Raw genomic sequence first — 24523 nt, 5'->3', positions numbered from 1 at the left:
TAATTTTTTTTTTTTTTAAAGATTTTATTTATTTATTTGACAGAGAGAGACACAGCGAGAGAGGGAACACAAGCAGGGGGAGTGGGAGAGGGAGAAGCAGGCCTCCTGCGGAGCAGGGAGCCCGATGTGGGGCTCGATCCCAGGACCCTGAGATCATGACCTGAGCTGAAGGCAGACGCTTAATGACTGAGCCACCCAGGCGCCCCTATTTATTTATTTGAGAGAGAATGAGATAGAGACCATGAGAGGGGGGAGGGTCAGAGGGAGAAGCAGACTCCCTGCTGAGCAGGGAGCCCGATGCGGGACTCGATCCCGGGACTCCAGGATCATGACCTGAGCCGAAGGCAGTCGCTTAACCAAGTGAGCCACCCAGGCGCCCCGAGTAAGAATGATTATTAAACATGGCCATACATAGAACATAAATGCAGCATTGATAACACTAGCAAGGAATTCATTCATTATGTAAAGATGCTTCTTTGTGGTAAATACATTTTCAGAGCCAGAAAAAGATCTGGCCTTGGAATGTCTTTAGGATTATGGCCAAAAAAGAAGAAAGAAGAAGAAAAGCCAGCTTCTAATAGATTACTTGGGTTTAATTTGATCAAATCAAGAAGAAATCTATAAGCGTGGGGGTGTGGGGACGAGGAGGCAGCTTACACAATTTTTATTGCCTAAATCAGGTAATAAAATTAAGAGATTATGAAAACATACCTTACAGGCTTAATCTGAATTTAGGGACCATAGTTTGTAAAGCCAATGCCATCTTTAGGGTTTGGCCTTGGAGTTCCCTGTTACCCCAGCAACTTTAAAGAAGACCCAGCAGGTACACTTACTGTGTAAGAAGAATCGGCCTTGACATGTGCGGCCTCAGAGGTGAGTAGCCCCTGTCCTGGGGACTGTAACCCCAACTTCTTTTCAGCTGAAAAAGTGTCCCTTTAGTGGGTAATCTATCTTAATACTGGGAAGATGTAGAATTAAAACCAAACATGCTGAAGTAAATGAAACACATAGTGGTAATATTTTTAAGCTCACAAGTAGATTTTTGTCATATTTGGGGAAACCTGAATATATTTGGCATTTAAAATATGTGTGATGTTAAAGAAATGTTGACATATTAGAGAATCTGACAGATCAGTCTTGGTTTTCTAATTTAAAAGACGTAAGCAAGAAACTGATTTTATGAGCCAATCACAGAAGAACAAATATTGTATGATTCCACTTACATGAAGTCCCTAGAGTAGTCAAATTCATAGAGACAGACAGTAGAATGGTGCTTGCCAGGTGCTGGGGGAGGGGGAATGGCAAGTTTGTGTTTAACAGGGACAGAATTTCAGATTAGGAAGATGAGAAAGTTCTGGAGATGAATGATGGTATTGGTTGCACAACTATGTGAATGCAGGTAAGCCAAAAAATGTACACTTAAAAATGGTTAAAATAGGGGCACCTGGGTGGCTCAATTGCTTAAGTGTCCCACTCTTGATTTCCACTCAGGTCCTGATCTCAGGGTCCTGAGATCAAGCCCTGCTGTGGGCTCCCCGTTGGGGGTGGAGCCTACTTAAGATTCTCCTCTCTCTGGGACACCTGAGTGGCTCAGTCGGTTAAGCAGCTGCCTTGGGCTCAGGTCATGATCCCAGGGTCCTGGAATCAAGTCCTGCATCGGGCTCCCTGCTCAGCAGGGAGCCTGCTTCTCCCTTTGCCTGCTGCTCCCCCTGCTTGTGCTCGCTCTCTCTCTCTCTCTGGCAAAAAAAATAATTAATTAATTAAAAAAAAATTCTCCTCTCTCTCCCTCTCCCCTCATCACCACTTGCTCGGGGGCATGTGCGCTCTCTCCCTTCCTCCCTCTCTCTCTCTCAAGGAAAAATAATAAAAAGGTAGGATGCCTGGGTGGCTCAGTCAGTTAAGCATCGGCCTTTGGCTTAGGTCATGATCCCAGGGTCCTGGGTTCCAGCCCCGCATCAGGCTCCCTGCTCAGTGGGGAGTCTGCTTCTCCCTCTGCTGCTGCCCCTGCTTGTGTTTGCTCTTTCTCTCTCTCTCAAACCAATAAAATATTTTTTAAAAAAGGTTAAAATAGTAAATTTTATGTTATTTTTATTTTGCCATAATAAAAAATGATTTTTAAAATTTTATTTATTTTTATTTACTTAATTCTTTAAAAGATTTTTTATTCATTTATTTATTTATAAAGATTTTATTTATTTATTTGACAGAAAGGGAGAAAGAGAGCACAAGCATGGGGAGTGGCAGAGGGAGAGGGAGAAGCAGGCTCCCCACTGAGCAAAGAGCCCGATGCAGGGCTTGATCCCAGGACCCCGGGATCATGACCGGAGCCGAAGGCAGACGTTTAACCAACTGAGCCACGCAGGCGCCCCAGATTTTTATTTATTTTAGAGAGAGAGACAGTGTAAGCACACGTGGTGGAGGGGCAGAAGGAGAGGGAGAGAGAGAATCTTAAGCTGACTACACGCTGAACACAGAGCCCAATGCGGGGCATGATCTCAAGACCCTGAGATCTCGACCTGAGCCAAAACCAAAAGTCAGACACTTAACCAACTGTGCCACGCAGGTGCCCCTATTTTTATTATTTTTTTAAAGATTTATTTGAGAGAGAGAGAGAGAAAGGGAGGGAGCAGAGTGGGGGGCAGAGGGAGAGGGAGAGAGAGTCTTAAGCAGACTTCTTGCTAAGTGCAGAGCCCAAGGCGGGGCTTGATTTCACAACCCCAAGATCACGACCAGAGCCAAAACTGAGTCGATGCTTAACCAGCCGCGGCCCCCTGCCAATAAAATTATTTTAGATGCTAAAACCAGTAGGCAAAAGTCTGATGAGAAACGAGACGTTTACATAGTCTCCAGGCAGCAGCTCCCCGCAAGATATTTACTAACTGCAAAGGGAAAAATTTTAAGGTTATAGTGAAGAAACTCAGAAGACCCCACCCTAACCAAGTGATCCCATTAAATCACAGCAGTAATAAGATACGTCAACACAATGTACTGAGAAAGGCACAACTTCACTTCAGTGGTATTCAAGCCAAAGAGACATAACCTCAACCTAATCACAAGAATATGTAGACAAACCCAACTGAAAGACAACCTACAAAATACCTGACCAGGACTCATCAGAAGTATCAAGCCAAGAAAGTGAAGACAAGGAAAGTCAGAGAAACCGTCACAAATTGGACCAGGGAGACAGGACAGCTAAAAGCAACGTGCCATCCGGGATGAGATCCAAAAACAGAAAGCGATCATTAGCCGTATTATCTGTAACATCTGCAGTTTAGTTACTAGGCTTGTGTCAATGTTAATTAACTGGGTTTGATAACTGCACTATACTTAACATAAACTAGTATTAGAAGAAGCTGGGTGGGGGCGCCTGGGTGGCTCAGTCGTTAAGCGTCTGCCTTCGGCTTGGGTCGTGATCCCAGGACCCTGGGATCGAGCCCCACATCGGGCTCCCTGCTCCGCGGGGAAGCCTGCTTCTCCCTCTCCTACTCCCCCTGCTTGTGTTCCCTCTCTCGCTATGTCTCTCTCTGTCAAATAAATAAATAAAATTAAAAAAAAAAAAGAAGAAGAAGCTGGGTGAAGAGAACAGTGAACTCTCTACTGTCTTTCTTATGTACATGATTTTAAAATATTGAGATATAATTCATATACCATAAAATTCACCCTTTTAATGTACAATCAGTGGTTTTTAGTATATTCACAGGGTTGGGAAACCATCACCACCATCTAATTCTGGAACATTCTAATCACCCCAAAAAAAGCAACCCTTTACTCATTAGCTCCCTATTCCCTCCTTGCCCTAGACCTTGGTGACCATTAATCTTTCTGACTCTGGATTTACTTATTCAAGACATTTCAAATAGAATCATACAAATATATGGCTCTTGGACTGGCTTCTTTCACTTAGCAGGATGTTTTCAAGATTCATCCACACGGCAATTTTTTTGTTACTCTAATATAATTTCAAAAGAAAAAGTTTCTAAAACCTGATTTTTGGGTTGTGATTTTTAGCTAACACATATAATCTTTTTTAAGTTTGTAAACAGAATAGTTTCACTGCAGTTATAAATTTAAGAAGGACTGGGCCTCTTTAGCCGCAGTTCCACACTTGCTTCACAGTTGGGCCTTCAAGATGTCTGAACCGTGTTCTGTGGTTTAAAACCAAAGTTTAAAAAACTACACGGTTAGGGGGCGCCTGGGTGGCTCAGCCGGTTAAACGGCTGCCTTTGGCTTGGGTCATGATCCCGAGGTCCTAGGATAGAGCCCTGCATCGGGCTCCCTGCTCAGCCCAGAGCTTGCTTCTCCCTCTGCTCATGCTCTCTCTCTCTCATAAATAAAAAAAATAAAATCTTTAAAAATAATAATAAGGGCGCCTGGGTGGCTCAGTTGGTTGAGCGACTGCCTTCGGCTCAGGTCATGATCCTGGAGTCCCGGGATCGAGTCCCACATCGGGCTCCCTGCTTGGCGGGGAGTCTGCTTCTCCCTCTGACCTTCCCCCCTCTCATGTGCTCTCTCTCTCTCACTCTCTCAAATAAATGAATAAATAAAATCTTTAAAAAAAATAAAAATAAAAATAAAATTAAAAAATAAAAACTACACAGCTAAAGGGCACCTGACTCAGTCAGTGGAGCATCCAACTCTTTTTTTTTTTAAAGATTTTATTTATTTATTAGACAGACAGAGAGAGAGAGCACGCACAAGCAGGGGGAGCAGAGGGAGAGGGAGAAGCAGGCTCCCCGTGGAGCAAGGAGGCCGATGCGGGGCTCGATCCCAGGCGCCTTGGAGCATGCAACTCTTGATCTCAGGGTTATAAAGTCGAGTCTCACGTTGGGTGGAGAGATCACTTAAAAATAAATCTTGGGGTGCCTGGGTAGCTCAGTTGGTTAAGCGTCTGCCTTCGGCTCCAGTCATGATCTTGGGGTCTTGGGATCAAGCTCCGCATTGGGCTCCCTGCTCAGTGGGGAACCTGCTTCTCCCTCTTCCCCTGCTTGTGCTTGCTCTCTTTCTCAAATAAATAAATAAAATCTTAAAAAAATAAATAAAATACAGTCTTTAAAAAAAAGAAAACCTACATGGTTAAGAGTTTAAAAGAGAGAAAAGCTAATGGGGATGTTGATTCTTTAAGAGCGGAAATAGAATGGTAGGGTTTGATAAGAGGTTTGGCCATAAGAGGGTTAAACCAGCTGTCATTCCAGAACAAAGGTGAGAGGAGGTAGGGGCTGGCTGTGGGCAGAGTCCAAGAGGAGCTCCTGCAATGATCTGGGGCGGGGAAAGACAGCCTGGGCCCCAGGCTTAAAAGGGGTTTGGTTCCCAGGAATCAAGGGAGCTGGAAAGCAACCAGCATAGGCTGGCAAGAAAGAGCAGGGTCCAAGGGCTAGGGCTGGATGCAGAGCCAGCAGCCCTGAGGGAGAAACAGGCAAGCCTAGGGAATGGGAGCAGAGCCAGGCACATCTTAGCAAGGCCAGCTATCTGGAAAATCACCTGCCTAGTTCCAAGCAGACACGGTGAGGGGCAAAGTTTGTATTTTGACAGCCCACTGTGTTATAAAAACAGTTTTGTCATGGATGAGCAAGCTTCACAAAGTCAAGTGGGGGGGGGGGCAAAACGACAAGTGGGGAGGCCCAGAATCCCTGGCCCCGCACATTAGTGCTTGGATACTGGCCATCCCTGTGAGATGGGGGCTTGGCTGGGGCAGCCTCCAGGGGCCCCGTTTGGCCTCAGAGGCACAGCCACTGTTCCCTTAACTTCCCGCATGCTGGGTCTGCACCAAGCACTTTGCTTATTAGGTTAATTAAGAGTCTTTTACTTATGGGCGCCTGGGTGGCTCAGTTGGTTAAGCGACTGCTTTTGGCTCAGAGTCCTGGGATCTAGTCCCGCATCGGGCTCCCGGCTCAACAGGGAGCCTGCTTCTCCCTCTGATCCTCTCCCCTCTCATGCTGTTTCTCTCTCTCTCAAATAAATAAGTAAATAAAATCTTAAAAAAAAAAAAGTCTTTTACTTGTGAATAAAAAAAAAATCAACTCAAGCCGAATTAATTTAAAAAGCAGGAGGAGGGGATGCGTGGGGAAAATCCAGGAGCATCTCCTGACCCCCAGGTCAGGAAGCAGCTGGCCTCAGGAAAGGCCCAGAGCGGGCACTCGGGGGCGTCGGACATTTTCCAACAACTTGTAGGTTCTCCCTGTGCATCTGCCTCATCCCTCTCCTCAGCAGACAGGCTTTCTCTGATACTCAGTTGACAAGGCAGAGGGCCACCTGCGGCTCCCAAAGTCCCACATTACAGGTCCAACCACAGGGAGAAACTAAAGCAGGATGTGCTTTGACAGAAACACGACGGCTGTGGTCCTGCACTATGACCCCGACGAGGAGGATGCTGCCCTCAGTACGTGTGTAGATCTGGGTCCAGTTTTGCTTGGCTCCAAAGCCAACAGGTGGTCCTCAAAGGGAGGAGAGAGGCACAAGGGGCTGTGTTCAGCAAGCCCACGAAGGGACACTGGGACACGGACAAAACCCGAAGTTCTATATGAAAATAAAACTTTAATTTGCCAAGGGAACATTACAGCGACCCTTCACCCCCTGTACCCGAGTTCTCCTGGGGCCGGGCAAGCAGGGCCTCCCTCCCTTCTCTCTGGAAGCGGATGATGCTCAGCTGGGGGAACAGTCATAAACCCGAGGCTGAGGCCGTGCTCAGAGGTGGGCAGGGGGCTTGGCCGGCTCCTTTCGTCCCTCGCCAGCGATAGGCCGGCCTCGCTCCTCCCAGATGGTGAGGCCGTCGCAGGAGCAGATCTGCTTGGGGTTCTGGAAGAGGCCAGCAGAGCGTGCAATAATGCCACAAGCCAACCTGAGGAAGAACGGGTGGTCAGGAGCGGGCCCTGGGCGCTGGTCCGGGCTCCGCCGGGGTTGGCCACGCATTGCTGGCCGAGCGCAGCCTCCTGCTGGGGGTGGCATCACTCACCTCTCTCCTGAGTTCCCCGTGACCTTGGATAAGGGATGGCCACCCCGGCCCAGGTCGTCTTCTCCCTCATCGATGACCAGGCTTCGGCCGATCACATCCCATACCTTTGAGGGCACATAACAGCCTCAGACAGTCGACCTGTTAGAAGAGGTCCCCACCTTCTTTTCCACCATACCTTCAGCTGCTCATCCTCTATCCTGAAGCTGGCGCAGCCATCAGCATCAGCGTGGACGTTCCCCAAGTCTCCACGGTGCTGCAATGACACCCAGGGGAGAGAAGAGGGGCGCATGGGGCACAGCTGCTAGCTTCTGGCTTCCCAGGATCCGATTCCCCTTCCCGAAAGTACCAGTGTCCTCCTCTGGGTACAGTCTGGTAGGATAAAGGGATGACCTAGGACACCAGGAAGGCAACTGGATGCTCCTTCCAGGGAACTGAAATCCTGGACAGCGACTCCCTTCCTAGGAAATCATGCCCACTGGACCACACTGTGTCTCCTGCAAGGCTACTGCCCTCGCTGCATCTCAGCCTCAGAAGCGGTCGCTGCTGCTTTGAGAGCCCAGTTCTCCAGGCTCTTGTTGACTCTAAGCCCTTGGCAGTCTATAATTCCCCCGGGCATAAGCTGGCCAGGCTTGGCTTCCTGACCACAGAAAGCAGCCAGCAGCGTTCCCTGACTCCCAGCCTCCAGGAACAGAGAGAAGAAACACAAGGAGCAGGGGGCCTGTTCCCCCCCTCCCCGAAGCTGGCTCTGCCTACCTTCTCCCTTTTAAGGTAATACAAAATGTCCTAACACATCTACCGAGCACCTACGTCAGACATACGCCGCCGGCATGGGGGTGGGGTACGCGTGCGGTTCCCACCCTCAAGGAGCTCAAAGCATGGTGGGGAGACAGACACCGAACAGACCAGTGAGTATGAAACACAGACTGAGTACAGCGGGGAGTAGGTTTTCTGCTGACCAGACCCTACTGGCGGGTCAGAGACCCGTATCTGTGCCAATAAGCCGTCGCCAACCGGACACTTCAGGCCGGGCCTTGCTGTGATGCACGGTCAAAGTATGTCACTGCGTGGCGGGGCTGACAAGCAGCAAGATGCACCGCCTCTGCTTCATTCCGTTTTCCAGAAAGACATCTGTGCTGACACCTGGCCCTCTGTGTTACCCTGCACTGGTAGCCTTTCTGGTAGAAAGATCAAGGAAAGATCAAGGAAAGATCAAGGAAAGGGAGGGGATACCGAGCCCTGAGGAGCATCTTCAGTACTGGGCTGAAGGAGTGAGCTGCCTGGCAGTGTGGCTCAAAGGCATGACCCAGCAGCAGGGTCCTGTCCCTCCCCTGCACTTGGCCAGGAAGAACTGGGCCACAGGGCCTTGAATGTCACACCAAGCAGCTGGGCTGGGCCTATATACCCTCAGGCACTGGGGAGCCAAAAACAGCTGTGGACAGGGGCATGCCATGGTTACTGTGCTTTGGAGCAACCCCTCTAGCACAGTGCATGAAGAGGAAGGACTGGGGGGAGGCGAGAGAAGAGAAGGCACCTTGGAGATTAGTTAGGAGATGTGCAAAGGGACAACCAGGCTCTGGGGTAAATGCCCACACTGACTTCACTTCCTGCTGGGCAACAGCAGATGCAGAAATCCCAAAGGAACTCATCAGGCATCATGGTGGCCTTGGCAGTCCAGATGTTACTCGAGTCTTCCTCCACCTCTGCCAAGGACTTGGGGACGGTAGGGCAGCTGGTTCCAGCCCCTTCTGCTTCCCTGCCCTGAGAGGGGCCCGGGCCCCAGCAGGCCAAGGCACAGGTGGCAAGGCAGTCTCTCACCCCTCTCATCTCGACTCCACAAGAGACGCAGCGCTCCCAGTTCCCAAATGCCCCCTGCTGGTTGGAGGGCGCTGCCTATGGGGTCTTCCCCGCCGTGCCTGACATTCGCACTCTGTTCTTCACCTGCCTAATTTCTGTGTAGCACCTTTCAAGGCTCGATGAGGACGACAGCCTCTACGATGCACCTTCCCTTGTATTTACATCCTTGTGTGCCTCCACTGAGTGTGGGCTGGACCTAGTGTCACTTGCTAGATTTGGTTACAAAAAGAGAACGGCTTGGCTCAATCTTGGATGCCCTCTCTCACGCACTTGCTCTGAGGGAAGCCCAGCTGCTGTGTCGTGAGCCGCCCTAGGAAAAGGCCCACGTGGCAAAGGACTGATGTCTCTGGCCAGAAGCCAGGGAGGACCTGAGGCCTGCCAACAGCAACATGAGCCTTCAGATGACGGCAGCCCCAGCCAACGCCTTGATTACAAGTCACCCTAAGCCAGAGGCCCCCAGCAAAGCTGCACCCCGGGTCCTGCTCCAGAGAAACTGAGATGATGAATGTTTCTTTGTTTTAAACCCCCAAGTTTGGAGTAATTTGATGCATAGCAATAAACCGTTGCTACACTGAGCACAACCAGAGCACCACACAGTGGACCCAACAAAAACTTGTTTGGCTTCTCCAACTTCCCAGGGCAGAAGGGGAAAGGAGTCAAACTTCTAACCCTTTGAAATGTCACAGAACTGTCCAAAAAATCAGGTATGTGAAGTAAGAAACATGCACCATAGGGGCACCTGGGTAGCTTGGTCCGTTAAGCATCGGACTCTTGCTTTCAGCTCAGGTCATGATCTCAGGGTCATGAGATCGAGCCCCACAACGGGCTGGGCGCTCACCGGGGTGTCTGCTTGAGATTCTCTCCCTCCCTCTGCCCCTCCCCAACATGTGTGCTCGCTCTTTCTCTCTCTCAAATAAATAAATAAACTGTAAAAAAAAAAAAGAAGAAGAAGAACAAGAGGAAGAAGAAAAAGCAGGCCTTCCGTAGTCCTCAGACCTTGCAGGCCAGAATCCAGCAGGACTCTACTAACATTTATTTGACCACCACTGACTGTTTTTACAATGAGCCTACTCCTATGGCTACAAGAACTGGTTTTCCCGTCTCTCTCGTTAAAAAACAAGTCTACCTTAATTACACGAAATGATGTCTTGATTTGCTTCAAAATAATGATGGAGAAAGGCTGGAGGTGTAGATGAAACAGGACCGACCAAGAGTTGGTCACTGTTGAAAGTGGGTGATGGGGACACAGGACACAGGAGCTTGGGACAAGTTTCTGTACTTTGGAATGTTTGAAACATTCCATGCTGGACTAAGACATTAAAAATAACCAAATTGGGCGCCTGGGTGGCTCAGTTGGTTAAGCAACTGCCTTCGGCTCAGGTCATGATCCTGGAGTCCCTGGATCGAGTCCCGCATCGGGCTCCCTGCTCGGCAGGGAGTCTGCTTTGCCCTCTGACCCTATCCCCTCTCATGTGTTCTCTCTCATTCTCTCTCTCTCAAATAAATAAATAAAATCTTAAAAAATAAATAAATAAATAACCAAATTTACCTCAGGAAAAAACTGAGTTAACTTACAGCAGAATGCGACGTTAACTAACAGAACAAGCCGTACGCAGATAAGCAAAAACCAAGGCAGCGTGCAACTCACTGCCGATGGGAAACTGGTGAAAAGTGAAACTCCAGGCCGGGAGTTGCACCATCAGGAATGGCCTTTTTAGTTCAGGTAAGACCTTCAACTTCCACACCTTCAGCTTCTCCAGGAAGCTTCCTCCCACTGCCCATGTCCTGGGGCTCAGACTGGATCGGTGCTTTACTCTGGGCTCCCACGGCCTCCTACAGACTCCTGCAAGGATCACCTCTCTGCCCTGCAACCACGGGGTTCTCAGGGGTCTCCCTCACAGGACTGTGAGCTCCTGGGGGGTAGGCCTTGACCACAGAAAGGGTTGATATTTCTAAATGGAACAAAATAAAGCAAGGGGACCCCACCAAAAAGGAATCGCATGCTAAGGCCCCGGGAGCGGCCTGCCTTGCCTGAGGCTTCAGGCCCTCTCATAGCCTAAGTCTCACCCAGATGGACACTTACCCGGTCAGAGTCCTGAGGGCCCCCGTGAGATGCTCCATCAGGGTTAAAGTGGTCCCCACAGCTGAGAAGAAAAGGTAGCAGGTGGGCAGCAAGACAGTGGCTCCCAGGCCAGCTGACCCACCCTCTCACTTTAACTCCATTTATTTCACTTGCTCACTCACTCACTCACTCAACAAACAGACTCACTCTGTGCCAGGCTTTGGGGTGAGGGCACCAAGAATCAGATGTGGGTCCTGCCCTCAGTAAGCTTTCAGGGGAGACGCAGATGAGGAAGCAACTAAGTGCATCACAGCATGACAAACACCATGGCATGGGGACCTGCCCTTCTGTGTCTAGGAGTCACTTCCACTTCAGAGGCAATAAGGTGGTTACGAATAGGAACGCTAAGGTCAGATTTGGGTTCAAATCCCACCCCACCATTCACGTGCCCTGGGGCCTTTGACAAGTCCTTTAACCCTCTGAGCCTCCGTTTCCTTGTCTGTAGACTGGGCCTGGGTGTATACGCCTCACGGCACTTGTGAGGACCAGGTGTGAAAGTGTGTGCAGGTGGCTGAATACAGCCCCAGCACATTGTGGATGCACGAGTGAGGGGATGAGGATGCCATGGGGGAGGTCACAGATGACTCACCTGTTGCAGTTCCCTGTGAGGTCCCCAAACTGATGGACATGGAGTCCATGCAGCCCAGGCTCCAGGCCATCAATGGTCCCCTCGATGAGGCAGCATTCGGGGCTCAGCTGTAGGAAGCGCACCACCCCTTGCACAGGACCAGGGCCCTCCAGAATGGCAACTGCTGCCCCCAGATTCTCTGTAAGGTATCAGATCCCCAGGCTGGCTCACCACCTCAGCTAGCCCCACACCTCCATCAGCTCAGGAAGGGCAGGGAGAGAGCTCCACGTAACTTTCATGCCTTCCCCAAAGCCACTCGAACCCCAAATGCCCAAATCCTATGGTTTATACGTGTACCAGCTCCAGGCCACCTCCCTCCCAGAGAGGCCAAGGCCAGGGCCACAGTGGCTACTCACGCAATAGGCCACTGCCCATGCCCTTGAGCACTGCCTGACGCCCTGTGCCTTCCAGAAGGGCCTGCACCTCTTGGCTGGGCAGGGTGGTCCGCACCAGGACCATCTGGTTCTCCAACTGCACTTCCACACTCTGGACACCTGGAAGGAGAGAGAGGGGAGAAGGCAGCAGAGGGCTGACACCCCTGCGCTGGGAGCAAGGAAGAAACAGAAGGTCCTTCCCCATCCTCATCTTCACCAACCTTCCCATGGCTGGAGGTAAGCTCGGAAGCTGCCTTCTGGCTGTGTGAAGCCCTCATCCTCTCTGAGTCTGTATTTTTATAAATAAAGTGGGGATAAGGCCTCCTTACCCCCAGGAGTGTTGTTTGTCCTTATTACGTGCCAGGCGTTCTTTATAACTTAAGAAACATAGATAATTATTTTAGGATGTTTTTATAAAAGCGGGCCATCAATAAATAGTCCATTACTCATGATAGCCAAAAGGTGAAAATAACCCAAATGCCCATCAATGGATGAATGGATAAAGAAAATGTGTATCCATTATTTCTCAGCCATAAAAAGATGAAAGGGAATGAATTGTTCATAAGGCTACCACAGGGAAACACCTTGAAAATATGATGTTAAGTGAGCGCCAGTCACAAAAGCCCAAATGGTAGGTGATGCCATTATGGATGAAATGTCCAAAACAGGGAAAACCTACAGAGATAGAGAGTAGATTAGGGGGTGGGGGAATAGGAGGCTGATGGCTAAAGGGCACGATTCCTTCATGAGGGGCTGAAATGTACAAGTGATAACGGTGATGGCCATACAACTCTGAACATATTAAAAACCATTGAACTGTACACTTAAAATGGGAATATTTTATGATATTTGAATTATATGTCAATAAAGCTGTTATACACATCAAAAAAGAGAGGTGAGCTATCAATCACCATCATCGTGAGAGTTCACATCAACCGCAAGTGCACTGTGGGCTTTTTTGTAATTTACCCATATTAGCTCGTTAGACACTCAAGCAACCCTGTGAGGTGGGTCCTATTATCCCTGTATTACAGATGAGAAAACTGAGGCACAGATTTAAGAATCTTGCTCAAAGGCAGCGTAGTAAATTGTGCAACTGGGAATTCATCTCAGGCAGCCTAGCTCTGGCGCCTACCCGGACACCGCTCACCCTGAGCAGCAGCCCCCACCCTCCAGGCTGGGTTGGGACCCCCTCCTCTGTCCTCTTGTAGCAGCTCCCTCTTCCCCTGAGTAACGCACGCTGCACTGATTATAATCCTCTGTGCGTGCAGGAGCTCTGTGTGGTCCATAAGGGTCAGGTTCAAAAGTTAGTGTGTCTCAATTGCCTGCCAAATCCCCGACATCACCCTGTGTGCACAGAGACTACGGGATGATTCTGACACACGCTCGGCTTTGGGGGCCACCGACCCAACTCAGAGAAGGAAGAGAAGGGGCTTCTCTTTCATTCAGATATTCAGGGCTCCCAAGCCTTTTAAGAGAACTCTCCAACCCTTAGCCAGTGCACAGGCGATGGATTGGGAACAATAATGCTGCTCTCACCTGCAGGGCTTACACCATTCTCTCTTTGATCTTAGTGTTTGTTGCTCTGCAGGGTAAAGCCCAGGGGAGCCCTGGGCAGTCCAGAAGACAAAGGTTAAATAAGCCGATTAACGCTGTTGAGATGGTGCTCTGTGAACCAAAGGCTACAATGATTGTTGGTGTCCCCCTCCTCTTTGGTTTCCCTCTTCCGTATTCTCTCAACAAATGTGTGCTGGGCGTGGAGGAGGCCAGGGTCAGGAAAAGCACTGGTCCTTGTCCTCAGGGAGCTCACAGCCTGCTGGAGAAGCCAGGCTACTCCTGGATTAACCATCAGGCAGAGACAGAAGTCACAACCCCCAGGGTACGGGCAAGGTACTCTAGCTGTTCAGATTCTGTCCAGCTCAAAAGGGGGCAAAACTGGGCGATTAGGGAGAGGTAGCACCCGAGAGAGGAGTATCTGGCATGTGGCTACAAAAGCTCTCACAGGCTGGTTTCTCCAGATCCCCTGCGGTGGTGGCAGGGACACTGTCGGGGGAGGGGCGGAATTTGTAAGACATCAGAGGAACACACGCAGCCCCCACACACACACAAGTACAGGGTATTCTGTGAGAAGAAACCCCCCAGGTTACCAAACTGGCCCTCACTTCACACAAAATTTTATCCTGTGCCAGCAGGCAGCCGGTGGAGCGTCGGGAGCTCTGGGTCCACCTAGAGATGCCTCTGGATGTCCATGGCTGCAAAGGAGGTACAGGGAGGATGACGGGGGAACTCTTGTGGTCTGAGCCTCCAGGGGATGCCAAGAGCTGTGCTCTGCCTTACACACATCAGGATGATGATACCGTCCTCATCTGACAGGTGAGGAAACGAGGCTAGAGGGTGACACCACTGGCTTGAGGTCATAAAGCTTAGAAGGCAGCCTGTCCAACCCCCAAGCTGATGCTCAGTCCCCTCGCCCAGAGAAGGCACGGTTGAGCCCTCAAGGCTGATTTTCGGAGGCTCCCAGGGCCCAGTGCAGCACACAGTGCGAGAAACTGTGTGCTCGCCTCATTTAACAAGCAGACAGTAAGCACCTGTCACCGGCAGTGTTCCAGGCTGTGGAAGCAGAGCAGGGAACAATCAGGTGACGTCTGTGCCCCATGAAATAGCATGCGTTCCAACGCAGGGATACAAATGCCAAATAAACACGCAAGAGAGATGCAGACGGTGAAAGATGTCATCATGAAATGGGTGTTAGGGAATGAATGGGGGGTGAGCCACTGAGCCTGGTCAAGGAAGGTCTCTCTGAGACTAAGCAAAGGCCTGAATGTAGTCAGGTAAGGGCCTTCCAACAGAGGGAACAGCATGGACAGGAGCAACACCGACATGTTCTAAGAAGAGAAGAAGGCCAGTGTGGCTAAAGCTGGGAGTAAAGAGAACAGCAGGACAGGGAGCTGCAAGTGGAGACCAGTCAAGCAAGGCCTAACGGGAAAGAATCTGGATTTTAATTTTAATGCACTGGGAGGCCATTGGGAGAAGGCACAGTGTACAGCGGTTGAGAGTGTGGACTCTGGAGTTGAAATCCTGAGTCTGCCACATACTAGCTGTGTGGCCTTGGACAAGTTACTCAACCTTTCTGTTGAGTTTTCTAGTCAGTTGCTGCATCTGCAAAAGGAGATAATACTACTACCTACCTCAGAGGATTATTAAAGGCCTAAATGAGCAGGGCAGTGATATTATCTAAGGTATAATTTTAAAAATCACTTTAGCTTCTGTATGAAGGAGGCAACATATTGGAGGGGGCAACAGAGGCAACAGGAAGCCCAAAGATGAGGTTCTTGTGTGGGTCAGGGAGAAGTAAGGTGGCTTGGATTCGTGTGAAGGCCAAAGTATGGGAAAAGAGAGGCTGAATTCTGAATATATTTTAGATACAGAGCAGACAAGACTTTCTGATGGACTGACTTCCACGCAGGTGGGTTACTGTCCTGGGGTCTGATTCTCTGCTCCTCAAGTGGGAGAGCCCAGTGGGGCAGCTCCCCATAATTATGCACTTCCTGAACTCTTGAACTGCACCTGAACCAAGAAGGCTGGCTCCCCAGCTGAGCAAGATTCAGTGCGGCTGGTGCAGAGTGTACCCAGGCCAGCCCTTGCTTAGCTCAAAGCCCAGTAAGAAAGAAAACGTAAGGCCACAGGGAACTCTAGGGTGTGTGATAAGGGTTCAAGGAAGTGGGCCTTGGGCTGGGAGCTAGCTCCTCCCACTTATTCCTAGAGGAGCAGAACCCTCTTCCCCAAGCCCCAGGCCTCCTGGAAAGGGCAAATTTCTTTCTCTCTCTCCCTCTGTCGCTCTGCTTCAGTATCTGTCCCCAAATGCTTCTGCCCAATCAGATTGCCACCTGTAAGCCCTTCCTCTCATAATTTCTAAGATTTAGTGGGCTCTCACTGCATGCCAAAGATTTTTCTAAAGTGCTTTACACGTATTAACCAACTTACTCCTCGTGACAATCCTCCGGAGTAGCTTCTATTATCATGCCCATTAAAACGCTGAAGAAACAGGCAAAAGTAGTAACCATGCATGAAGTCTAAGTGCCGCTAAGTGGCAAAGAAGGGATTTGAAGGCAAACAGTCTGACTCTGGGGCACATACCCTTATCCACTACTGCTGCCCTACACCGGCCAAGTGCCACCACTGTCCCAGCTTAGAACCCATCTTCTCTCTTCCCAGAACTGCTCTTCCATAAGCAATGCTTGCATGCTCATCCTTACCTGAGGGCAGGGACTGTATCTGAAACATGTGTGAACACTTCTCCCTAAAAAGCCCCCAGGGTCTGGTCCATACATGCTGAATGACTGGACGAACATTTAACAGAATCAAAGGCAGGCAGTTCCCAGTGCCGTGCTGGTGGCTCTGCCTTCTCAGATATTTCTGATTGTGCAAGGTCACCTCCAGACCAGTTAGCTGGCTTATAAGAATGGGGAGCTGCCTAGGATGGAACATGGCCAGGGCTGCTGTTTGTTTTGTCAAGATTACGCAGTTTCGCAAGCAAGAGCTGCCTGCTATCCAGGGAACCCCCTCTGTAGGTGGGGCTATCTATACTCAGCCTAGCTCCTCATTCCCTGGGCACCTGAGATTAAGACACCAGTGTGTCAGAGCCTGTAGAGGGCTCTGGCAGGGCAGGCTTGAGATCGTACTCTAGGCTCTGCCTCTGGGTCTCTATGTGACTCTGAGGACATTCCTTCCCATCTCTGGGTTTCAATTTCTACATCTGTAAATGGGAGTAGTGTTGTTGGTCTAAGAGATTTGCCGGCTCCTTCTAGAGGCCTCCAGACTGTCCGCACAAGTTTTTCTGGCTCTTACCTGCCACCCCTTGCAGGGACGTGCGCACCGCGTCCACGCAGCTCTGACAGGTCATCTGCACTGTGAACTCCAGCTGCAAGGGCGGCAGGGACTGGCTGATGAGAGTCGGGGACCCCTCTTGCGTGACTCTGTTTCACTACCTCCCCTACGACCACCCCTAAGGCCTGGGGAAACGCTCTCACGTGACCCCTTCTCAAGCGCCCTCATTATCAGTCGTGATCAGTCCAAGACCAAACCCCCAACGTTAACGCCAAGCGCCCTGCTAGTCTCGCACCCGTTTCCCGCGGAGGCCCCAGGCCCCGCCCCAGGTGCCTACTCCTTCCCCTTCTTCTGCGTTAACAATCACCCCAGGGGCCGAGGCTCTCTGCCCAGAGAGGCTCCCACACGAGGCCTCGACCCTCACCGTGCAGGCGGTCCCGCGGTCCCCGGAGTCCGAAGCCATCCCGGACCCAGCCACCACCCGTTGGACCTGAACTGCTCCGGCGCAGAGGTGCAAACCCCTAACCGCGTCGCGGGGAGGCGGAGCTTCGGAAGCCGCACTTTGCCCCGCCTCCTGGTGCGCGCGCGCGTCAGGCCCGCCCTCCGACGTCAGGCGGTGGACGGTACTGGCTGCGCACGCGCGCTCGGGCCCTTCGGCCCCTGGTTGCCTTAGTAACCGCTTGGCCTCTTTTGCCCAGACCTTCCGCGCCTCCAGGGCAAAAATGGAGCCCTATAAAGCGGAGCCCGAGCTTCAGCGGTTTTACCACCGGTTGCTGGGCCCGCTGTCGCTCTTCCCCCGCAAGGCGACGCGCCCAGAATCTCAGAAGCGCCTCCCGCCGGAGGTGCCGATGCTGTTGCCCTTGCCGGTCTCCCGGCTGACGGTGGCGTCGCTGTGCAGCCAAGTGACCAAGCGGCTGGCCCGCAGTGGGCTGTCGGTGCGCGTGCCTACCGAAAGCCGACTCCGTTTCACTGAGGTCATCCTGGACGAGCTAAAGTGCAGCTGGCGGGAGCCTCCCACTGAACCTAGTCTGAGCCACTTGAACAACCAGAGACTGCGGAAGCGGCTCCTGGTCTACGTCCTGCTCAGCAGCGAGCAGCTATTCTTACGCTACCTGCACCTGCTGAAGACCATGTCGACCCGCAGAGGGGTCTTCACTGAATCAGCCACACTCACCCGTTTGACCGCCAGCCTCGCCAGGGACTGCACAATCTTTCTCACCAGCCCTGAGGTCTACCGTTGCCTGCTCGCCGACTTCCTCACCCTGCTGAAAGTAGAACAAGCCCACGGTGGCATGCATAAGCTGCGCCCGGTGGGCCCTACTGGGGCTTTCAAGCTTTACCCTATCCCATGGCTTCATAGCACCAGCTTTGCCCAAGTACCAAGCAGCAACCTCAACCTAAACTACCTCATCCAACTCAGCCGCCCGCGGGAGTTTCTCAGTGAGCCTGAACTGGATCCAGTGAAGGAACTGAAGTCCATCCCCCAGCTGAAGAGGAAAAAGCCTCTCCAATGGCTGTCCTCTATGCAGAAGAAGAGAGAGAGCAACTTCAGTTCTGCACAGATTGTGTCACTGCCCAAGGACTCTGTGACTCCCACCAGCAGGGCTCCCTCCAGCTCGCCCCACTTGCCCCTCTACTCGCAGCTCCGGAGGGGCCATTCCATGCCCTCTCTGCGTGAGGGCTGGAAGCTAGCAGATGAGTTGGGCCTTCCTCCACTCCCCCCTTGCCCCTTAACCCCACTGGTCCTGGTTCCAGAAAGCAAAACAGAGCTGGCAGGGGACACAGTGACTGAGGACCTGAAGCAGATGATAAAGAACATGAAATTGGAGAGGACTCACTACTCACCACTGGACTCAGGCCTACCCCCACTCCTGGGGGCCCTGACCCGCCGCCCAGCTGCAGCACATCGCATGCAGGAACTGCAGAGAATGTTGAAGAGCCTCGAAGAGGAAGAAGCCACTGGGCAGTGGGGCCTCCGGTGCCCCAAATCCTTTCCACTTCAACCACAGCCAGTGACTGTTACTTTGAAGCTAAGAAATCAGGCTGTGGTCCAGGCAGCTGCTGTGCAGATCTCTGAGAGAAACTTTCTGGACTCCTTCCACGTTGACGGGGCCGGAGTCCTATACAACCACCTGGCTGGTGAACTAGAACCCAAACTTATCGAGGAAATGGATATTGATTGCTTTGTTGGCAATAACATCAGAGAGGTCTACAAGGAGTTGATGAGCCGTGTCTCTCTTGACCACTTCTCTTTTGACCAGGGACCCATGGTTGAGCCTTCAGCCAATAAAGACTGGTCAGCCTTCCTGTCCTCAGCCTTTCTACGTCAAGAAAAACAGTATCGCATCATCAATCCCAAGTTAGCTGGGCTTTATTCCCAGGGAGCAAACATTTTACAGTCCTATGATAAGGCAGCCTCCCTCACATCACTCCAAGCAAGCAAAGGCTGGGAGAAGTGGTCCAACAAAATCTCATGGATGAACTGGTGGAAAACCACCTTGTCTGTGGATGACTACTTCAAGTACCTCACCAGCCAGGAGACAGATTTCCTCCATGTCATCTTCCAAATGTATGAAGAGGAGGTTCCTGTGGAGACCATAGCCCCTGTCAGAGAGTCCCTAAAGATTCAGTACCCACCTCCCTTACTGGAAGATGAAGAGCCAGACTTTGTGCCAGGAGAGTGGGATTGGAACACAGTGCTAGGGCACAGCCTGGGAAATAAGAGGATCAGCCTCCTGGGAGAACCCTACAAAATCCTGAGCCTACAGAAGCGTCTGGAGCACCTGTGGTCCGTGCTTGAGGTCCCCGACAAGGACCGGCTGGACTTGGCCATCAAGTACAGCTCCAACGCCCGTTTGAGGCAGCTGCCTTCATTGGTGAGTGCCTGGGAGCAAGCCCTGAAGCCCATTCAGCTGCGGGAGATGTTGCTGGGGAGACTAGAATCGTTTGAGCAACAAGCCTCTGACCCCAACCGCTTCTTCCAGAAGACTGACATGGGCCTGAGTCGCTTCCTGGAGGAGAATCAGTTCCGTAACCGTCTACACAGGAAGATCAATCTAGTGCAGGCTCCTTTGGCTTCCCTCCTGGAGGAGATTGAATTAATCTTTGGGGAGCCAGTGACCTTCAAGGGGCGGCGATACCTGGACAAGATGAAGCATGACAAGGTGGAGATGCTCTACTGCCTACAGCAGCGGCAACGGGTCCGCCACCTGACCCAGGGTCGGAAGGCCTCCCACCAGCCAAGGCTGTTCAAGAAGCTCAGCAGCCAGCCTTTAATAACTCCCGGGAATACTCCCATTACTCTGTGACAAGGCCAAGTGCCCTCCCATCCCTCCCTAACCCCTAAACACCCGGCAGATCCTCCAGACCTCTTGACCGCTTCAGAAGACAAATTATCTGGGAGTGCAGGATTGGGGAACATTATGCTTCCAACTACCAAGGGACTGAGATTAGTACTTCATTTTGACTATAAAGTGCTCATAAAAGAATCCCCAAGCCCAGAAACCCAGTATTCCCATTTATTTCAAGCCAGGCACATTGCAGCCGAAATCTCATACATCCAAAAAACTGAGACCATCTGTTGGAGTTCATCGTAATGGGAAATGTCAGACAGAGGCCAACCTTCACCTTTGGAACCCCTCAGCTTAGCATTTATCACACTACATTTAAGTTGGCTGATTAGAATCCCAAATCAAGAGGTTCTATGACATGATGCTTAAGAGCTAGGGCTCTGGAGTTAGGAGATACGGATTTAAATCCTGCTTTGTAACCTCAGGCAAATTCCCTAACTGCTTGGCCCCTGGACCATCATAAGTTGAAGGGGTTGAGTCCAGGTTGTCACTACCACTTCTAGGATCCTGTTGGTAGAGTTAAAAATTTGTATTACATTTTTACCAGTTAACACAAGCACATGGTACAGAGAACACAAGGGTATATACTGAAAAGGAAGTCTCCTTCCTGTCTCAACCTCCCATACCTCAGTTCCCCTCCATGGGGAACCGTAAACATCTACATTACTCAGGAGAAACAGACCATAAGCCATAAACATAGTACCCAAGCACACTGAAAAATAGAGTGCCAGAAGGTGGTAAATACTGCGGACAAAAGAAAAAGGAGAGTAAGGTAAGGAAACAAAGACTGAGGGATGTCGTTTTAATTAGGGTGGTCAGTGCAGGCCTCACTGGAAAGGGAAGGTTTGAGCAAAGGCCTGAAGGGGAAAAGAAGTGAGCCCTGTGGACATCGAGGATAACTTCCTCAACACCCACTACAAAGCCCTAAGGCAGACAGGTGCATGGAGTGTTCCAGAAAAGCAAGGTGGCCAGTGCAGGTGGAACAGAGCAAGGGGGAGAGAGGAGTCAGGGCGGTCATAAGATGCGAAGGGGCAGGTTAGATTATGTAAGGCCTCGTAGGCTATTGTATGAACTAGTTCAGAGAGAGCCTATGTATATATGAGCATGTAGGCATATATTATCCATGCATATGTGTATAACTACACCAATAGTAGGACACTATTCTGCTATTTTGCCCCTTTCTTATTTTACCTAACATGCCTTGAGCTCATTTATCAATACACACAGAGCTGCCTTATACTCATGATAGCTATATAGTATTCCATTGTGTGTATTTTTATTTTATTTAACTAGTCCCACATTAATGGACATTTACAAACACAAAATGCTCTAGAAAACATCCTTGTTCATCTATTTAGAATGTGCAACTATTTCTATAGTATAAGTTCCTGAAAGTGGAATTGTGTATAAGCATTTACATAAAAGCATAAGCATTTGTAATTTTGATAAGATATTACTGATTGCCCTCCACAGAGGTGATAACAATTTGCAGTATCGTTAACATTGCATGAGTATATTTCTTTCCCCACGCACCAATAAAATGTTATCAAATTTTTCAACCTTTACCATCTAGCAGGTGAAAAATAGTATCTCATTTGAGTCGTGTTCTCATTTCTCTTATGAGTGAAGTTGCATCTTTTATATGTTTAAAATCTGTATTTCCTTTTCCATAAAATGCCCATGTGCTTTGCCCACTTTTCAACTGGTTTTGACTTTTTCTTGATTTTTCAGAGCTCTTTATGTATTCAGGAAATTCAGCTAACATGTTAGTAGTTAACACTAAATTCTTACCTTGTGCAGAACACTTTCCCTACATGATTTCTTAGACTCCTCACAATTACCTTGTAAAGTACATATTTTAATTGCCATTTTGTGCTGAGGAAATGAAGACTCGGATAGGTAAGGTAACTTACCCAGGGTCATAAAGGTTGTAAATGGGAGAGCCAGGACCCGAGCCCAGGTCTGACTGACCCAGAAGGCTACAGGTGTCTTTTTGGTATACTGATTCTGTGAGATATGGTAAAAGAGCTCTTAGACACAGCCTAGCTTATCTGCCTGCATAGGTATTGTGAACGCCTCTGATTTCCTTCACTCATCATTGGCTGACACATTAACTTCCACTTTGTTTTCCCAATAAAACAGCATTTCTCAAGCGCTTCCAACCCAATTCCCCTTAGAATGGAGGAACACAAGCATTTTGGTCAGGTTTGAGGGACTGGGGTCGGGGAAGGTGTGTGGGTGGAGGGAAGCAGTGCTAACTAGCCTGAAGCCTGAGTAATTTCTCTCTCTCTTTTTTTTTTAAAGATTATTTATTTATTTATTTGACAGAGAGAGACACAGCAAGAGAGGGAACACAAGCAGGGGGAGTGGGAGAGGGAGAAGCAGGCTTCCCGCGGAGCAGGGAGCCCGATGCGGGGCTCGATCCCAGGACCCTGGGATCATGACCTGAGCCGAAGGCAGACGCTTAACGACTGAGCCACCCAGGCGCCCTGAAGCCTGAGCAATTTCTTTATAAAGTCTTTGATTTTTGAAATTTATGCAAAATATGCATTCTACTCCATAGTATGTCCATTTTTTAGATATAAAAATGACGCTTGAAATTACTTCTCTTTGAATTAAACTGGCCCTCCAGGTAGCTATGCTATATTTAGTATTTATATTATGGCTTCCCATCTCTCCTGGCATAATGCTGCATTCTCCAGAAGTTACACATAACCCAGGCAAGAAACACTACAGCAGGAGTCCGCAAACTTTTTCTGTAAAGGGCCAGATAGGAAATATTTTAGGCTTTGTGATATGTTCTCTCTCACGAGGCTCAACTTTGCTTTTGTTGTGTGAAAGTAATTATAGACAATACGTTGAATAAATGGGGTAGGGCTGTGTTCCAATAAAACTGTATTTGCAAAAACAGGGCCAGATTTGGCCCTCATGCTGTAGTTTGCTAACCAAACACCAGCGCATGAGCCCCTTTATTGTTTTTTTTAAAGATTTTATTTATCTATTTGAGAGAGAATGAGATAGAGAGCATGAGAGGGGGGAGGGTCAGAGGGAGAAGAAGACTCCCTGCTGAGCAGGGAGCCCAATGCGGGACTCGATCCCGGGACTCCAGGATCATGACCTGACCCGAAGGCAGTCACTTAACCAACTGAGTCACCCAGGCGCCCTGCATCAGCCTCTGTAAAAAGCAGAGACACTCAGGAAGAGCGAGATAGGAAATTTGTGCAGCCATTTCCCAAAGTGTGTTGCAGAATAAACTAATTCTGGGTGACAGTCCTTGAATGAGGGTTCCATGGTCAAATAATTTTGGGGAACAGTGCATATGCATTTCTGCATTCCCTCAGAGACTGACAATACATATTAGCATATTGAAAGCTCTGATAGGTCTTGCAAAAAATACAGTTGTTTAACTTTGACCAAAGAACCCTTTTATTCCTTGATAGCCATTATGATTACTGGGAAATAAGTTTTGGGAAACAGTACCTCACTGTGAATTAGTCCTTTGGAATTCCCACTGACAGTTCTAGGTAGGGTTAGTGCCCAGAGATAGGACAGGGAGGATACATTCCTAGACACACAGGCCTAGTTGGGATATCTGGGTCTCAAGTGGCATAAAAAGGTATCTTAAAATCCAAGACAGGCTTGAGATGAGAAGCCACAGGAGATGGAGACTCTTAGGCCTGCTTCAAAACACTCCCTCAGTAGATTCTGCCCTTCTACCAGGCGTTCAGATGTGGAAATTTATAGACCTAAAAATAGACCTAGGCCTCTCCCAAAGTTTCAGACCTAAGCCCATGGCTGTGATCCCGATAAAGTGCTTTTCACGTTCATTTGGGTGAGAACCAATTGAATATAACTTGCTCCCGAAGTCGTAGAGTCTCGACTTAAACCCACGTCTGGGGACTTCAAATTCTTGGCCCTGCCTGTCCGGCTGTGGTGGGGGTCCTTGCTCCTCGCCAAGCCTCCCTGTAGCCAGAGGCCCCTGACCCCATCCCGGCAAACTCAGCTGTTTGCCAGGTGTCGTGCTCAGGTGCTTTAAGGATATTCTTTCTTTCTTTCTTTCTTTTTAAAGATTTTATTTATTTGACAGAGAGAGACACAGCGAGAGAGGGAACATAAGCAGAGGGAGTGGGAGAGGGAGAAGCAAGCTTCCCGCTGAGCAGGGAGCCCGATGTGGGGCTCGATCCCAGGACCCTGAGATCATGACCTGAGCAGAAGGCAGACACTTAACGACTGAGCCACCCAGGCACCCCGTCTTTTTTTTTTTTCTTAAGATTTTATTTATTTATTTTGAGAGAGAACACGAGTGGAGGCAGAGGGAGAGAGAGAATCCCAGGCAGACTCTACATTAACATGAATCTCATTATATATGAACAGAAATAACATGTTTTTATAAAATATAACTTTTCCCAAACAAACAAA

The 24523-nt window shown here is 49.7% G+C and overlaps 2 protein-coding genes across 2 annotated transcripts; one reads left to right on the top strand and one right to left on the bottom strand.

Annotated features, from left to right (window-relative positions):
- Positions 1-6511: 6511 nt before the first annotated feature.
- CCS (copper chaperone for superoxide dismutase) lies at positions 6512-17315 on the bottom strand. Its single transcript, XM_032414915.1, has 8 exons — positions 17179-17315; positions 16776-16848; positions 11910-12047; positions 11515-11692; positions 10887-10947; positions 7125-7202; positions 6950-7053; positions 6512-6835 (listed from the first exon to the last, which is right to left on the bottom strand). Exons 1-8 carry the CDS (start codon positions 17215-17217, stop codon positions 6682-6684), a joined length of 825 nt encoding a protein of 274 aa, XP_032270806.1. The 5' UTR covers positions 17218-17315; the 3' UTR covers positions 6512-6681.
- Positions 17316-17471: 156 nt separating this feature from the next.
- On the top strand, positions 17472-20123 carry CCDC87 (coiled-coil domain containing 87). The gene has a single exon (XM_032415060.1). The coding sequence runs from the start codon at positions 17477-17479 to the stop codon at positions 20060-20062; it is 2586 nt and encodes an 861-aa protein (XP_032270951.1). The 5' UTR covers positions 17472-17476; the 3' UTR covers positions 20063-20123.
- The last annotated feature ends 4400 nt before the right edge of the window (positions 20124-24523 follow it).

Source organism: Phoca vitulina, unplaced genomic scaffold (genome assembly GCF_004348235.1).
Source record: "Phoca vitulina isolate PV1807 unplaced genomic scaffold, GSC_HSeal_1.0 scaffold16, whole genome shotgun sequence".
Lineage (NCBI taxonomy): Eukaryota > Metazoa > Chordata > Mammalia > Carnivora > Phocidae > Phoca > Phoca vitulina.
Note: the sequence above shows the minus strand (reverse complement) of the source record. Positions and strands in the feature narration are given on the sequence as shown.

Coding starts and splice junctions, on each gene's coding strand:
- CCS (XM_032414915.1), bottom strand. CDS start 17,217: ATGGCTTCGGACTCCGGGGACCGCGGGACCGCCTGCACG. Junction 16,849..17,178: donor ACCGCGGGACCGCCTGCACG/GTGAGGGTCGAG, acceptor CCGCCCTTGCAG/CTGGAGTTCACAGTGCAGAT. Junction 12,048..16,775: donor GTCCCTGCAAGGGGTGGCAG/GTAAGAGCCAGA, acceptor CTCTCCTTCCAG/GTGTCCAGAGTGTGGAAGTG.
- CCDC87 (XM_032415060.1), top strand. CDS start 17,477: ATGGAGCCCTATAAAGCGGAGCCCGAGCTTCAGCGGTTTTACCACCGG.